The following is a 17248-nucleotide window of genomic DNA, read 5'->3' as shown; positions in this document are numbered from 1 at the left end:
CTACGTACAGCACCCACCAATTGGCAGACCTAAGATGCTTGCGTCCCGTCCTGCTGTCACCATAATCCTCTACACCAATTATCCTTAATGCTTATCATTAGCTGCGTCCATTATTCATGATGACGCCACCTTACCATCAAAAACCTCGGCTGGCCCGACGCAACGACCAGCTTAACAACTAGCTGCATAATCCCACCATGTCATAATAATCTAAACCAGATGTCAATTTCCTAAGCCCGCACTTTCTCATCTTATCAATATTCCACCCCACCATGAGTATTGTAATTGCGGTCGCGTTTGCCTGCCTTATCCTCCTATCCCTCTACCTCTTCATCTATCAACAATCTCCCTCCCTCCCCCTTCCCCCTGGACCCAAAGGCAAGCCTATCGTCGGGAATCTATCTGACCTTCCACCGCAAAATTCCCCAGAATGGCAGCACTGGATGAAACACAAAGAGCGTTACGGTAACCACCTCCCCGTCACAGCCACCACCACCACCACCATCAATCCCTAACCAATATCCCCCAACAGGCCCAATAACCTCCGTGACCATCCTCGGCCAACCCATCATCATCCTTCACGATGCGCACATAGCCACTGAACTTCTCGAAAAGCGCTCCCTCAAGTACTCCTCCCGACCACGATCAGTCTTCGTCGGTGAAATGTAAGCCCCAAACCCCCCGCCCCCAAGCTGCCCTTCCATACCCTAACAACCCCTAACATAAAACAAACAGGATAGGATGGAACGACACCCTCGCCATGCAACCATACAATACACGCTGCCGCTTATACCGTAAAGCCCTGCACCAGTTCCTAGGAACCAAAAGCCTAGTATCGAAGTTCAATTCGCTACAGGAGCTCGAAGCGAGACGGCTGTTACGTCGTATGTTAGATGATCCCGGGGAGTGGGTGCAGCATTTGAAGACGTATGTCACCCATTTCCTTTTCTTACACGTTAACATCAAAGAGGGACTACTGAATAAGATATATGTAGGGAAGCTGGCGCCATCATCCTCAAAATTGGGTACGGATACGACATCAACCCGCACGGGAGTGATCATTTAGTCGATTTGGCAGACGACTCGATGGAGACATTCTCCGCAGTGCTGAATCAGACGTGGTTGGTGGACTTGGTTCCTGGTTGTATGAAATTATGTTCCTTCATTCCCTTCGGGCTGCGATACTAATTAAGATGAAAAGTGAAATACCTGGCCCCCTGGCTCCCCTTCTCCTTCCAAAAGAAGGCCCAGTCCTGGCATACCCAGCTCCTCACTACCATCGAGACGCCGTACCGGATGGTACAGGAGCAGATGGTATCCGGAACAGCGCCTCCATCTTACCTGCGCAACCTCCTCCGGGAGGAGGATACTAAGAAGGAAAAGTCAGTCTCAGCAGAGGAAAAATTCACAGCCAAGTGGACAGCGGGGTCAATGTACCTCGCTGGAGCTGATACAGTATGATCCCTGATCCCATCCCATTCCCACCCTCTTTATCTGCCATAGATAATTAAATAAGGTATAGACAGTATCAACCCTCACCACCTTCATCCTCAGCATGGCCCTAAACCCCCACATACAAGCCAAAGCGCAAGCCGAACTCGACACCATTTTAGGTCCTTACACCCTCCCCAAATTCTCCGACAGAGATAAGCTACCCTACATCAACGCCATCGTGAAAGAATCCATGCGGTGGCATCCCGTTGCTCCGATGGGATTACCGCATCTGTGCGAGGAGGGGGATGTGTATGATGGGTATTCCATTCCCAAAGGGGCGGTGGTGATGGGTAATATATGGTACATCCCCTCTTCTTCTTCCTTTCCGTTCTTATTGTTCCAGTGTAATGTATATTAACCGGTGCTGTGAAGGGCAATAACCCACGATCCAAACATCTACCCTCATCCGGAGATATTCGATCCGGAGAGGTTCCTAGGTGAGAACCCCCAGCCGGATCCGTCGGGATGGGTGTTTGGGTTCGGGAGGAGAGTGTGTCCCGGACGGTGGTTGGCGGATGCGAGTGCTTTTGTGACGGTTGGGATGGTATTAAGTGCTTTGAGGATTTCGCTGGAGGGTGAGGGGGGAGAGGTGAGGTTTACGCCTGGGGCGGTCAGTCATCCTGTTTTGGATGGGGTAAGGGTGCAAGCGAGGAGTCAGAGGCATGAGGAGGTTATCAGGGAGGTTAGTGTTGGTGTATAGTATCTTTTGGTGGTTATGATATGATTGTTTGTTCAAATTATGGTTATCTAGTGGATATTAATCGAAAGGAATGTCTGTACTACAGCTATACTATATATCAATTAGTACCTATAAGATGGTAATGCGGGGAAAGAAATGAGGATTGTATGGGTGTGGAGAATGGAGGTCAAAGCAACGACCCGGATTGGTGCCAAGTATCTACAAAGTAGACTAGCTAGTCAGTTACAGTATTGTGAACATTCCACTGGTAGGTTATCTGATCATACCCAAAAATAAACCTGAGTTAACAAACTAAATCTATCGCGAAACTAAACAAACTTCATAACAAAAACCACAGATATGTCCCATTACAATATGTCCAGTCATCAGTATCATAAAGATCATCAAACATCCCTGAAGAGCAGCCACTACGCAGTAGCAGCAACATCCGTCTCATTTGATCCAGCCACCACATACATCTTCTCCGTCTTCAACCGATCCAGCGCACTCTGCGGCAGGTTCAGCGTATCCGAGACGATCTGCTTCGGCGTGGAGCCGATCCACTGGCCCAATGAGATGTCTGCATGTTCCATCAGTACTGACATTCTCAACTCTTCACGATGGAGGAAAATAGTATGATGACTTACCGCTGAATTGATCCGTCTGCAACACCTCCAAGAAAACCAGATCCTCATCTCCCGTGTTCTCAATGTAATGGCTGTTGCTCTGCGGGAAGTATCCTACATCACCCGGACGGTAATCGAACGTCGTGGCGGTGCTGGGCGCCGTGAATAGGGTCGCGCGTGCCTTGCCACTGATGAAGAACGTCCATTCATCGCTGCTTGGGTGCCAATGGATTTCCCGCATGCCACCTGGGTGCACTGTCACCAGCGCGGCAGCCGTGTTGGTGGAGATGGGGAAGGTGAGGGAGTCGACGATCTTGACGGATCCGCCTTGCACTTCGTGCGCGGGCTGCTCGGAGAAGTGGTACGAGTAGCTTTGGGACTTGGGCAAGACGCCTGCAGAGCCAGTTACATTTTGTTCCTCGATGTTCTGCGGTGCCGGAGTGCCGGGGAAGATATAAAGTTCATCTTCAGGAATGTCGTCGAAAGCGGCAACAGGGAGGTCGAAGTTTTTGGCGAGGACCTCACGCTATAGTCATCGTTAGGTCAACCTCATACATAAAACTGGATAAATCAAGTGAGGGGTACCGGTTGATGGGCAAACACTTCAGTGGCGAGGAAAGTATTATCCTCAGAAAAGGAACCGTCATCGAAGATGAGGAGAAACTCGACGCCCGAGTCGAGGGCTTGGATGGAATGCGGAACACCGCTGTAAGGAGTGAGTCAACCGACCATCCCCATTAATGCATCCCTATGAAAGGGGACAATGATTTGGAATTGAGGCGAAAAACTTACGGAGGGAAGAACCAGACATCACCAGCGCTCACGTCATCGACGAAAGTTTGTCCGTTCTCGTTGACGGCCTGAATGATAAGAATTAGCTTTGGCAAACAAACTGGTTTGTCACGATTCTCTCTCTGCATACCTCGATCCGACACGATCCGTTCAACACCAACGACCATTCCGATGCCACATGCCAATGCAGCTCCCGATAAGCACCTGCTTCTAGGCGCATATCCACTCCAGCCATCTCGGTCGCGCCCGGCATCACCACCTCGTTCTCTTGCCGAGCCCATCCAGACTCGTTCAATCCCAGCCTTCACTCCAATTAGTATAAAGTACAACATGCATTGCAGCAAGGGCAGGTCGGCTTACCGATTATGGCTTAGTCCTATCCCCAATTGTTAGCTATTGTTCTGTCTCATTAAACTTTTTCCACCGAAAAAGCAAATAAAGGGGCTAAACGACAAAAAGAAAAGAAAAAGGCAAGGCAGATAAACTCACCCATAGGCCATTGGGCATTGATCGTCTGGCCATTGTCCGTACCCGGAGGAGCCAGCTTATCGCTATTAATCCGATCGTAGTAGTCGTTGCCTATTTGTCCGGTGAGATGAGATCATTTGCAGATCAACCAAACGCCTTGGTCTGGTTCCATGGATCGACACTACATACGAGGTCCAGGGTCAGTTCCTCCCGTGCTTCCGCGGACCGGTTGCGGGTTCTCGATATCTTCAAAGTCCAGGTACACGCCGAGGTCAGCGGCATCGGTCTGTCCTGGCACCGGCGCATAAGGGATCTCGTCGGTGGACTGGTCCGTCACGGTGTTGGAGGCCGAGTAACCCAGCAAGTTCTCGGAGCCTCGTAGGGGAGGGTTCGACTTCGTCCCTGTAGGAGCGCCATGAACAGCTACCGTGAGGAGGGACGTGATGACCCAAGGTAGAGAAGAGTAAAGAGTAGATGGTTTCATATTGGAATGAACTCAAAATGAATAGGAAGGTGCCTTTGCTGAATGATGATTGCGGCTTCGCTTTGTCTTGCTTGTTGGCTGGCTGAGTTGCTTGCTTTGGAAGGTATCCTTGCTTGATGAATTGAGGTCTGATTGTGAAACAAGAATCCGGCTCCGGACCTGGTCTTTATAACTTTTTTGGTCTCGGCCAACAGACCCAAAGAGGCCACGGGCTACACGGCCGGCCACGGAAGCGGGCTTTTCGCCCTGATCGATCGATGCCCATCCGCGCGCAGACAGACGGACAGCAGACATCAGACAGCAGTCAAAGCAAGCAAGCAAGCACGCCGAGGGAACCAGCCCACGCTCCACTCCGCGGATTGTGGATAGTCAGATGTAGTGTTTTGTCCACGCCCCCTCACGCATAGCCGAGCCATGACGGCAAGCTTTAGCTTTTTCCCCTCATGCACCGAGCGGATCTGGATAAAGTCAATCCAGTATCAGGCTCACTGGAGTTGGAGAAGACGAGTCAGCAAAGAGAAATGGGGCTGCTACACGGGTCATGAGGATAGCCCCATAGGGTTGGTGAGAAGCCAAAGGAGAAGCCAGCTGGCACGCACCGCCCAAAAAGGTGGCACGGGAAACGGCGATTGCATGCGGGGCTGGGTTAATTGGAACAGCGCAAAAAGCAATCGAAGAAGAAGAGCGAAGGCAGCAGCAACCTGGACGAGGGTATATCCGGTGATGGTGGTGGTGCAGTTGTTCGTTTCAGTCCAATATTGATGAACGGGCCGGACGGGCTGGAAATGAAGGCCAGACTAGCGTTGAGAGTGGCTCCGCCGTAGGGGAAGGTACCTTGCTAGGGATGGGACACTCGATGGGGGTTTAGTTTGTGGTTGGCTGCCTTTTTGCATCTTGCAGTTGCAGATTTCTGCGAGTGCTGGGTTTTGTTTTGTTTTTGTTTTGTGTTTTATTCTGATTTCTTTTTCTTAAATCCCCGGGTAGATATTGACTTTGGTGACAGCAGTCAACTGCCGAAGAAGTGGGTATACGGTTCTTTTTTTAATCATGATGGATAGGCAGAACCGATACTTGGGTCTCGTATGGAGGAAGATTCCATAGAATCAAAGTTTTTTTGCTTGATCGCTTAGTTCACCGACGCACAGCCTTAATGAAGATGATGCTGGGAATGGATGGCAGTGGCGGTGCCCCGCGTGCGGAGAATTTCTTGGTCCAATGCTTGATTGTCAAAGTGCATCCGTGCTGCATGGAAGGACACGTCGATGGCGTCTGGGATTCCTTGTTTTGGGTGAGCGGCCTGCACCATCTTGGTTGATTTGATTTTGGGCTATGCTGGGATTTCCGATTGCTGGGATTTTTCCATCTTAGGGTGTGGTGGTGGTGTTTTTCGCTTGGGGACCCCCCGGATCGTCAACCTCAATCAATTAAATCAATTAATTAATCTCAGGTCTAGTTTCATTTCATATATTTCCCTCATAAGTGCCCCGCACTATACAAGTCAGTTGCTGCATGAATTCCAGGGGTGTGTGTGAGAGAGAGTCATGTTAGTGGTAGTGGTGGTGGTAGTGGTGGTGGTAGTTGACTAAGAATGTAGCTGAGTGATTTCTGGGTACTACTACTACTATCTGATTGATACGCGATCGATGCGATGCCGACAAGAGTCGGTGTACATGCCTATGCCTCCTCTCCAGGCAGCACACCTTGCGTTGAAGGGTGTTATTCGCTCGGACGCGGCAGACATGCTGTCAGTGCAAAGTATGTTCATACGAGAGTTTTGTGCAAAGAATAGTAACACAAAAAAGCAAACATGAAGTCAAATTCAACCGTTTTTCCGGCCCAACTTCACCTCTTCTTCCAATTCTATATATAGTACGGAACAACTGAACTTCACAGCCCTAATTGGAATCCTCAGGTTTACATATCACCATGACATCCTCTTATTGTTCAGTTCTACTTCCAACCACCACCACTATTACTACTGTACTAGTTATTCCATCCCGCCCTTACTTCAACGTCAACGCCTTGCCAAAAAAGAAAAGAAAAAAAGCAATTCTAGGTTTTTCGCCTTGATTCAAGAAAATTCTTCAGATCATTTCTCCCACTGTTAATCCCCGATTTCGTGTAACAATCGTTCCGCCCTCGCTCTGCCGTCCTCAAAGATGCCCCCATTCCACAACGCTACCGTCCCGTTTTCCACTCAACTCCTGAGTCTAGAACTCTTCCCTAACAATGAGCCCTCAAAAACTACCCCAATTCTCGAAAACCACCTCGTACTTAACTCCTCGGACCCATTCGCAACCCCCAAGAGGCACCAAGCCCACAGTCAGATAACCCGGCTGCCTGAGCGGCGGTATCCAGCGAGGAGAATTGGGGGTTGATAAAGTCGTATCACAAAACCCTCTGTATACTACTACTACAAGCGACCGCCACCAGCTCTCACAACAAAACCACCAATACCTACAATATACATTATACCTCGACTTACGCAAGAAGTACTAGTAGTAGCATAGATCCCTTCAAAAGCACATGACTCACCAGCCCGGCTAGGCTATAGGCTATAGTGAGACCGAACCGGCCATACACACCCCAAAAGTCAACCCAACCCGACTAACCCACCCTAACTATGAGCTATTTTCTTTCTTCTGCTCCTAGAACTAGTAGTACCACATTTGTGCTTGATCTTCGGAACTTAGTTGGGGCTCAACTCCCACAAAAGAGGGAGGGAGGGGGGATTATGACGTAGCTTCGCTATCCACGATGCCTGCAAGGCCAGGGATGTGAGTGAATGTGTCAGAGCCTGCCGGGAGTATACTTTTCCATCCATTGTTGTACGTACTTGTTTTTCCAGGGTGTGGTAGCAGTACCTGCGTTTGTTGGCAACGTGTATACGCGAGGAGAAGAACAAGGTACCTTGAGGACGATAGCCGATACATACTAGTTACTACTTACCCACCTAACTAGCTAGTATGTATACATGTAACTACTAAACTAAGATGCATGCGCACCCCGCAGGCCTTAGGCCACCAGCCGCCAGTAAGTGGCTGCTTAGTAGTACTAGTAAGTAGTGACTACTGCGAGTTCGGATACTCGGAGCCAATGATCTGAATCAGTGGGGAGGGCTAAGCAAACTGTCATTTTTTGGACTAGCTGGGGGGTGGTGGGAGACTGGGAGGGGGCATGAGGACCAGGTGGATGGATATCCGGATGGATGGTGGAGTAGAATACGCGGCTTGATTAATATGGTGGGGGGAAAGGCTAAGCAGCCACTAACTCGATACTAGTACTAGAACTAGTCCAGCCGTTGGAGATGAGGGTTGACTGGGGGCCCCTGCTCGGGGCGATGCAAGAGTGCGGATTGGTGAGGTCGGTGTTAGTCGGAGATACTAACGATGATTGGGATGGATTAACACAAGTATTTCATCCTACTATCCCTACTGGGGGATGGAATGTGTCTGTGTACTGGATATAAGCGACAAGTCAGCAGACAGGTGATGGTATCATCTGCGTCGAGTTGGAGCCATTGAGGATTTGAGACAGAGATTGTATAAGTAATAAATGATGATAATAATAATCAGGCTCCCCGATAATCTACATGTCTATTCTATATGCTAAGTATGTACATGCGCCCAGCCGAATTATCCGTCTATGCTAGTTTACCCCAAGTCCCAGTTGTATGTCATCGAGTCATCAAAATGTTTCGCATTTCATCGTGCAGTCCACACGCCCCGTGGCATCCGGCATCGCGTCCGTGCCTCTTGCGGCATCGTCTCCCAAAGCACTTGCCGCACTTCCTGGCCCACCTGGTCGATTGCATCCATCGCCCAAAGTACATCGAGGTGCTCGTACTCCTCGATCACCTTGGCGTGCGCCAGCCGGACGTGCGGCTCTCGCCCATTTTCGAGACGGTGCAGTAACCGGCGCCCGTCCACGAGACCATCCGAGCCTGCGATCCACAGAGCAACAGGAGGCATCTGGGGGCCATACCACGCGGTGTCGCTACGGAGGACCTCGCCATGGCCCCGCGCCACCCGCTGATCCTCCGCCGCCTCGGCCTGCGTGACCTCACTCGTCGCGAGGATGCACTTCTGGTGGGCAAAGCACTCGCCCCCCAGCCACCACCGCATCGTCTCCGCGCTCACGTACACGGGTGCAAACTGAAACATGCGATCGCGGAGGCCGCGGTCCCAGCGCGCATCGCTCCACCCAAACAGGAAGGAAAACACGTAGTATCCCAGCGTGCCATAGATGCGCGGATGTAGCCGGCGGTGTACCGTCATCATGAAAGGAATGAACGCATGAATGCCAAAGAAGGCCCGGAAGACGAGAGGGGGAATAATCCGCATGAAGCGAAAGTAGACCCGTTCCACCAAGGGGCCTGCGTACACGGCCGGCGCGAGGGCGCAGAAGACTGAAATCCGCTCGCCCAGTTCCGGTCGCTGATCCTTGGCCAGTGCGATAAATGTCTCTGCGGTTCCCTGCGAGTGGCCAACGAGTCCGAGCTTCTCAAAGCCTGTCTCGAAGAGCACCCGGGAAACCAGTGCCGGCAGGTCCAGCACCCCCATCTGCTGGATGTTCCACGCCCACATCCGTGGATCCGACTGAAACAACATCGTGTGTTCCGGAACCATGCCGCACCGATTATTTCCGAGCCAGACATCGTAGCCTGACTTACACAAAAAGAACGCAAGGCTGTCGTCATCGTTGGCACAGAATGCCCCGGCGCTTTGCAGCAGCCCGTGCATCAGGAGCACAGGGTATTTGGCCGGAGCTCGGCGAGAGGCCTGGGGGTTGGTCTGGCCAGTGAAGACGTGTGGGCCTCGCGGGCGCCGGGCCTTAGGAGGCAAGGGGGTGTGTTCCTGCGGGTTGTAGACATGCCACAAGGTGAGGATGAACCCATCCTCGGTTTGCACCTTGAAGGTCTCCACATCTAGCCCTACCCGTCTAGCGTAGTATGCTACATCGCATACAACCGGATCCTTACCCCCTTCCAAGGGCGGACATTCATCCAGCGCCTCCTCATCTACCTCCTTCTCTCGTCGGTAACTCCACCTCCGCGAAGCCTTGTTTCGCTCTACCTGCCGTGACCGCTCCTCCTCGTGAAATAACCTCGGTGCGTGGAGAGACCGTCCACCTATCTTCCGACGAATCTGCAAGACAGATGCACTAGCGGTCTGAATAATAGCGCCCAGGATGACTGTTCCGAGGAAGACGAGTGATAAAACGAAGGATACGCAGCGGATGATCAGATGCTGAACCGAGGTAATCAGGGAAGGCGGTCCGTAGGACGGTAACGGTGGGAACAATGGGTGTGTAACATTATTTGCAATCGAGCTGCCAAGTTGATTCTTCCATGGAAATGGTCCTTCCTCTCCAAGTAGTCGTTCAGTGACCGCTGAGGCATTTTCCGAATCCTCATCACAAACGGGGCCCAAATCCTGCAACTCATACCCTGTCTGTAAGGGTGTTTTCAGCCCTGCGTCGGGCGCTGGATGCTGCTCAGTCGAACCGACTTCAACGGTGGTATCGAAGTAAGGGGCCTTGTCAGAAACGCGCGATTCAGCGCCCCGGGCAACACTGGTGGACAGCCCCTCGTCGGGGTCGGCTTCAGAGATGAACATGGGGGGATCAGGGTACAGTGGCTGATCCAAAAGCAGGAAAAGAAAAGGGCCTCATTTTCAGTTTAACGAGAAAGGGGGGAGAAAGAGGGAGGAGGGAGGGAGAAATAGGGGATGAAGATCGAGGCGAAGCAGAGACGATCTGGAATCGCAGCCTTCCTCAATGATGAAAGATTGGCCCCAGATTTCAGGCCAGCATCACGTGTAGTGGGCCCGTGCACGTCACCCGTGGGGGGTGGCGCCCAATCAGAGACGGGTGATCGTTGCCTGAGGCGTCACAGGGGGGTCATCCTCTCAGGCACTCAGGCACCCCATGGTCACAAGTGACGTGCAAATGACATGCAAGAAGAAGAGATAAGAAGAGATTGGTAATTCAATCATAGTCATATATATCATATCGTGCGCTAAATATATCACATCATAGGCTAACTATATAAACACAAAGAAAGAAAACCCATGTCCAGCCATATCCAAATAAATAAATAAAGTCATATCCTAAGCCATATAAGAATCCATATTAAGCCGTCTCAATATGCTGAGACTCGCGCTTCTGGGGGAGTTCACCCTCCACTTCGTACACACTGGGCCCAGCCTTGTCGGTATCCGCACCGGCGAAGTGTGCCGAAGGAATGAATCCCGGAGAGCGCCAGGCTGCTGACACCTTCGAGTAGAGCTCGTCCACCTGCTCCAGACTGAGGCCCTTGGTCTCGTAGATGCAAGTGTACACGAACACTCCCGCAATGAAGCAGAAGCCACCCCAGATAAAGAACACCTTGGACTGCAGGTTCGCGTTGCCCGGACCGGAATCCACCATGTAGGGGGTGGCATAGGCGATGGCCCAGTTCAGCAGCCAGTTCGTAGCCGTCGTGATGGAGAGACACTTGGCACGAGCCTTGAGGGGGTACAGTTCACCTGTCACAACCCACGCGACGGGGCCCCAAGAGCTGGCAAAGAAGAAGATGTAGATGCAGACAAAGGCGATCAGAACCTTATTGGCCACGTCCGAGGAAGCCACCATGCCCACAATGGCCACGATCAGCTGGCACACGCACATGCCAACTGCACCGAACAGCAGCAAGGGCCGGCGACCCCATTTCTCAACCATGTACAGGCCCGGGAACGTGGAGACCACGTTGACAATGTTGGTGATGAGTGTGATGGTAAAACTGTTCTGAATGCCCGAGCGCTGGAAAAAGGTCGTTCCGTAGTAAACTGAAAGCGATTAGTCTGAGAACCTTGACGAATCAGAAGAAGCACACTTACAGATAAAATTGACTCCAGCGAGTTGTTGCAGCGCCTGCACAGCACATCCAGTGGCCAACCGCTTACCCAGGGAACCAGTCAGAATGTCGCGGAAGCTTGCCTTGCCCACGCTCATCTCGTATTCGTGCGAGGCGCGGATCTCCATCAATTCATCCACGACGGCCTGGTCGTCAACATTCATACGACGAAGACGAGCAAGCGCCTTGGCCGCGGCCTCGTGTCTATCCTTCTTGATCAGGAAGCGTGGCGTTTCGGGAAGCACACTCATCCCGACAACGAGGATGATGGCCCATGCGAACTGGACGGCAACCGGAATGCGGTAGCTACCAGTATCCATGCGGTCCTTGGTAGCGTTGTTGACGACAGAAGCAAGCAGCAGACCAATGGTGATGGCCAGCTGATAGGCGCCGACAATGGTACCACGAATCCACTTCGGAGCCGTCTCAGACTGGTAAAGAGGGACTGTATTCCAGTTAGCACCTATGTAGGCAATATAGGGGCTTGGCGACTTACTAGTTGCAGAGAGTAGACCAACACCAAAGCCAGCAAAGAACCGTCCAGCGACGAACAGCGGAATCGAGGTGGCTGCGGTCTGGAGGATCACACCGAAGCAGAAGACAAATGATTCGATGATCATGGCAATGCGGCGACCAAAGTAATCCGCAACGGGGGCAGAGGCCAGGGCACCAAAGAAAGTACCGGCAGACAGCAATGACACAATCATGGAAGACTGAGATGAGGTTACATCGGGGTAGTCATCAGAGGGGTTGATGTATCCGGTAGAGAACATCTTCCGCCAGAACTTCATGGCCAGGATACCACTGATGGTTCCAGTGTCATATCTATTCAGATCCAGGTCAGAGACACATCCCACGTGTCATTACTGAGTAATAGGAGTACATACCCGAAGAGGATACCTCCAAAGGAGACAAACAGACCGATCATGATGGCGGGGGCCGCTGAGCCCACCGCATCATCCGGTCTCTTCAACAAGAAACCCATAGTAAGATTGGGAGACCAAAGGCAGAGCAATCGACTGAAGGTAGGAGATGTGGGGTCAGGCAAAGATTATGTGAGCGATGTAGCAGTGAGCAGTGAGCAGTGTGTAAGAGTCAATTGAGCCGGAGAAGGTAAGATGATGAGAGATCCATTTACCCCAGACCCGGGCCATGGAGGCCTTTATGTAGTATTTGGAGCGGGACGCGGGGATGGCAGCGAGCAGGCAGATTCGTCCCCAGATCCGGCAGACCGACAACCAGACCGGCCGGAATCAGTCAGTCTCTGCACGCCACTGACCACGGAATCGGGCTAGGTGAGAGAGAACGGGGCCCCAGACTCCGCAGTCTCATTGCGAGTGTGTGAGCCGAGTCTGGAGAAGAACGTTGGGCCGACGCGCCATGAGTGGGGGAGAAACACGAGGAAACCACTCAATGGCCGAGTCCGAGACAAGCCAAGCCAACATGAAGCTATAGATTCAAGAGACTGGCTGAGAGAGCGAGAGCATGGGGGTGCCGAGGATCGACTATGACGGCGCGGACAAAAGTCAAATTGAGGCATTTGGCCGAGATCATCCCGATCATCCACGGGTCCCCAGACCGGTCTCAGCCACGATCATGGTCGGTCAATAGAGAATCGGGATATCGCACGCGAGCCATTGCAGCCAGTGTAATTGGAAGCGGGTGGTTTGGATCTAGAGAGATCTAGAAAGAGGCGCGGAGATGAGGCCAGACGCGGCTGGTGCAGACAGAAAGATGTGGAAAAGAGGCCGGGAACGGCCAGCCAGACTCGCGTGGCCGGCGGGCCAGATCTCCCACTTGTTTTGCCCGTCTCTATTTCCGGCTGGGGATCTAAATCACCTAGCGCACAATAGGAAATATACACGGTTCCTTGACACACGGATTTTGATGAGCAGACCCTGAGGGCTGCCCGTCCCTGTGTTGTCCTGGTGAGTCCGGGGTTCCTGGGGACCCGAACCGAAAATTCCAGTCGAGCTCCGGCCATTCAACGGGCTCAGCCACGCTTTGCCTGTGGGTGGCAACCATGGATTGCTTTCTCCCCAGTCAACAATTGAATTCAGGTTCACACTTTCTTCTCACCGGAGCCGCTTTAGGCTTGGGCAGTCAACAGATTAGAGCCTGGGCGTTTCCTTTCCATCCCAATTGCATGGGTTGTGAGGGCAATTTGGTTTGAGTAGGCCGCCACCAGGATGCTTAATTTAGTGTGTTAATGCTCGTGTGATTGGCCCTGTAGGGATGAATCCCCGAGATATGCCCGCACCTGGTCCAGCAACCAGTAAGAGAATTGCGCAAGCGAGAAATGGATTGATTGCTGAGGGTGCGACGCTGAGGGTCTGGTTCCCAAAGTCTATTCGGGTTAGAGTTGGTCACCTGGCCTGGCCGGGAAGGGATCGACCGTGGATGCTGTCTATCATCATGGACATCATCTTTTCGTATGGCTTGCAGATAGCCAGCCCATGATATTCTTTTGTATGATGGATTGGATTAAAAAATTACATCATGATGCAACAAGTGACAAGAGAAGAAATAGTGTAGCAAAAGAAAGATGTTTATAAAAAAGAAATGGACATCTCCGATACGGGGAATCGAACCCCGAGCTGCCGCGGTCAAGTCTTTCGGTTTGAAAGGCGGCGATGTTAGCCGTTACACCATATCGGATGTGATGGAAAATATTATCCCACCATTGACTATACAAACCAGCAAAGAGCTGCCGTGTGGAAACAATGTCTCGGTGTCTGTAAGTACTAGACCACGCTCTACTCGCCTTTGCTGATCCTTAATATGCATCCATCGTTTGAACAGTAGAGTCAAAAAGTCTTGTAGACGTGCGTTTCACTCACTTGGACTGATCCTTACCCAATCGAGTACCAGCACTACAAACGATAAGTATAGTGGGTGACCCTAATAAAAATATATACTACTACCACTAGTGCTCTCCATCATAGTGCGCGTAACATATATACTAGTAGTAATAACAGCGGACTGTTCTACAAATAAGTCGCCAATGTTGCTGACAAGGCTGGTCAAGAAACAAAACCAGCCACCCCAGGGTACCATTATACATATACCTAGTACCTATTATATAGTTGTTTTTTTTGTTCCCCCCCCAGAAGACGCCATTCAACCATGCACGCCTGCCCAAAGTTACAATATGGAAGGGCCAGAGATCTATGTACAGACAATATTTACCCAAGCAGCGAAACCGAAAAAACCACAGTCGCTTACCATCGCCAGACAAGGAAGAAATACCAACATAACGCAATTCTGGCCACTCCCATGACCGATGTAAGGAATTCCTCCTTCACCAGGGTCACCTGGGAAGCGCTAGCCCCCGGCCGTCGTGGCCCGCCACGCGATGGCTTCCACTTGGCGCTGCCCACTTTGTCCTCATCTGAGCCCGCGTAAGCAGCGTGTATGGGAGGTGCGTTCACCGCACGGCTGGCTAGCCCGCGAGGCGACGGGAACGTGGAGCTAGACGTACCAGAAGATGGGGTCTTGTAGCGGGCCGCGCGCTGCGGGGGCGGGGAGCGATGTTCTGACAAGGGTAGAATGGGCTCGTCGGGACTCGTCCCGGATGGGAGATATTTTACAATGATCGCAGCGCGCACAAGGAGGACGCACAGGGTGAAACCAAGAATTATCCCGTAATAGATGAAGACGGATAATTGGTCCGGGAGCAGACACAGGTGGTTCTGAACCGTGCGACCGGCATTAACGGTCCCATCGGGTTCACCAGTGGCCAGATCAAGAGGATTCCACAAGCTGGTGAGTACAAAGCCCGGTTGCCGAATTCCCATGGCCCATGAAAGGCTCTTCACCGTAATCTCCTTGGGAGACCCGCTGAACTCGTGGTGAGAGATCTCGCAGTAATCGTGGTCATCCCCGGAATACATCTGGACCAAATTAGGCCCCACCTTTGAGACGATATCCCGAGAAATGGCCGGGGTCAAAACATTTTGATATTGATAGCCCCGACCCATTGGAATAGCGTTCCGGTCATCCTCCTCCAAACCCTCGCCACTGGGCGGATAGTGTTCGCGATAGGGCCCGCACGGCGTGGCCGGTCGGCGATATAAAGGTACGTGAGAAAGAAGGATCGTGGGAAACCCCGCAACCTCCGGTTTGAGCTGCGGGTCGACGGACGGTTCCAAGATATCAACAGCCCGATGCTGAAACTGACGGCCCTCAGTTTTATTGGCGAGCATGCGCAATGCCTCAACTTCCGCCCTGCCCCGATGTACGTTCATGCGATCGAGGAAATCCTGGGTATCTCTCCAAATGTGTTCGTTTGGCTGTTCTCCATCGCCCGAGCCCGTGCCCGAGCTGCCTGTCTCCGGGTCCGGCTGGTCCATGGCGCTCAGCGACACGGTGTCAACAGAGATAAAAGTATGGTTCCCGATGACATCAACACGATTGCTTTTGCCAAAGAAGCTCTGAAACCTATCGCGCACCGGGATCTGGACACCCGAGCCAAAGCCCAGATCGTGATTTCCAGGCAAGCTAGTGATCAACCTCCGCCCAAGCGGATGGCGTCTGTGATCATCACCGTCTTTCCATGTATCCACGAATATATTAACGAACCGATGGAACTCTTTCTTCCAAAATCGGTCCTTGTATTTCTTGTAGCGTTTCTCCGGGCTGGAACTGGATGCCGTAGCCCATTCCCTGCCCCCATCAAAAAGGTCACCCAGAAACAACACTGAGTCTGGACCCAATTCGTTCTGAATGGACGAGAAGGATCTCCTAAGGTATTGATCGGTGAATTTGACGGTCAACGTCGAAAGAGGCCATGGCCGGCCGGGATAGGTATGAGGATCGACTAATTGTGGATCGGCGATGAAGGCGACATGATGTGGAATTGCGTCTTTGGGCTGTATCGAGTAAACATGATGAGTTAGCGGAAGAAAGAAAGGGTCAGATTCCAACGTCGGCCACCTACCCATCTCTCCCAATTACCCCAGTTGCATGCTTTCACGCTGTCCTGAAAGACAGTCCGTTCGCCCCACCATAATGTACAGATCCATAAAGCAATCAAAGCGTTCGAGATGGTGAAGACATATCTAGCGACCCGCTTGAATAACGACAATATCCCATGCCTAGTACTTGTCACCTCACGTATATCCGAAGCCCACCGTTTCGGCCATGGCGGCGGTGATTGATCCCGCTCCGACGAACCCGAGGACCACGAGGGAGATCCTGGTCGAGCAGGACGATAAGAGTCGGAAATGGCGTTGTGCGAGTATGAATAGCTCATCTTCGTTGTTTCAACCTATGGATGGTCGAGCGCAGCTCTGCTGCATTGCGGTACCGAGGCTGACACACGAGAGGTGGGCAGCTAGCAGTTGACCGAACCGGAGGTCATGCTTTGGGGAGCATCAACAATTGTAAGAAACACAATAAACGAGCGACTGGTCAGCTAGAGATTAGATATAAGAATGAAGGAATGAGAGTCAGTGCATGACGATGTGGGAATGGATGGTCCAAGGGGGATCGCCGCCGATTGACGGATGGAGACACGTCACGTGTGCTGCGGCTGGGCGCGACGCTTTTGAGACATTTGTCCCCGATTTGGCCCCAGGCCTCAATCTTCAGGGTCTGAGAAACACTTGGCAGCCAAAACTCCGCCACCACACTCCACTCAGGTCCATAATTCAGGGGAACTACTACTTGGAAGCGAAGACGACGGATTCAGATGTGCAATGTCATTGCTAAGAATACAAGAGAAGAATAAGAAAAGTGTAAAGAATGCAATTACGCTTGTCATTGACAAGTCTCATCACATGCAGCCATCTAGGAAGTCCACCCAACAT

At 51.8% G+C, this 17248-nt stretch overlaps 5 protein-coding genes and 1 non-coding gene across 6 annotated transcripts; 1 reads left to right on the top strand and 5 right to left on the bottom strand.

The window, feature by feature from the left end:
* Positions 1–272: 272 nt before the first annotated feature.
* Positions 273–2194, top strand: AtWU_02215 (cytochrome P450; the record flags this gene model as incomplete). Its single annotated transcript, XM_035497329.1, has 7 exons — positions 273–465; positions 533–665; positions 736–927; positions 996–1144; positions 1202–1455; positions 1523–1794; positions 1867–2194. 7 exons carry the CDS (start codon positions 273–275, stop codon positions 2192–2194), a joined length of 1521 nt encoding a protein of 506 aa, XP_035353222.1.
* A 407-nt stretch (positions 2195–2601) lies between these two features.
* On the bottom strand, positions 2602–4543 carry AtWU_02214 (putative oxalate decarboxylase; the record flags this gene model as incomplete). Its single annotated transcript, XM_035497328.1, has 8 exons — positions 2602–2753; positions 2821–3325; positions 3385–3505; positions 3592–3659; positions 3722–3893; positions 3952–3967; positions 4081–4170; positions 4249–4543. 8 exons carry the CDS (start codon positions 4541–4543, stop codon positions 2602–2604), a joined length of 1419 nt encoding a protein of 472 aa, XP_035353221.1.
* A 3704-nt stretch (positions 4544–8247) lies between these two features.
* On the bottom strand, positions 8248–10161 carry AtWU_02213 (putative ab-hydrolase associated lipase; the record flags this gene model as incomplete). Its single annotated transcript, XM_035497327.1, has 1 exon — positions 8248–10161. One exon carries the CDS (start codon positions 10159–10161, stop codon positions 8248–8250), a length of 1914 nt encoding a protein of 637 aa, XP_035353220.1.
* A 514-nt stretch (positions 10162–10675) lies between these two features.
* On the bottom strand, positions 10676–12423 carry AtWU_02212 (sugar porter family MFS transporter; the record flags this gene model as incomplete). The annotated part of the gene is made up of 4 exons (XM_035497326.1): positions 10676–11370; positions 11422–11883; positions 11935–12263; positions 12326–12423. 4 exons carry the CDS (start codon positions 12421–12423, stop codon positions 10676–10678), a joined length of 1584 nt encoding a protein of 527 aa, XP_035353219.1.
* Positions 12424–14008: 1585 nt separating this feature from the next.
* AtWU_t51 lies at positions 14009–14096 on the bottom strand. Its single transcript is given in 2 exon segments — positions 14009–14043; positions 14060–14096. It is a non-coding gene; the product is annotated as a tRNA-Glu (tRNA).
* A 563-nt stretch (positions 14097–14659) lies between these two features.
* Positions 14660–16582, bottom strand: AtWU_02211 (putative manganese ion homeostasis (Fr); the record flags this gene model as incomplete). The annotated part of the gene is made up of 3 exons (XM_035497325.1): positions 14660–16309; positions 16378–16498; positions 16554–16582. The coding sequence occupies 3 exons, from the start codon at positions 16580–16582 to the stop codon at positions 14660–14662; spliced, it is 1800 nt and encodes a 599-aa protein (XP_035353218.1).
* Positions 16583–17248: the final 666 nt, after the last annotated feature.

The sequence above is a fragment of the Aspergillus tubingensis genome (genome assembly GCF_013340325.1).
Source record: "Aspergillus tubingensis WU-2223L DNA, scaffold_3, whole genome shotgun sequence".
NCBI lineage: Eukaryota > Fungi > Ascomycota > Eurotiomycetes > Eurotiales > Aspergillaceae > Aspergillus > Aspergillus tubingensis.
This window is presented reverse-complemented; position numbering and strand designations above follow the sequence as displayed.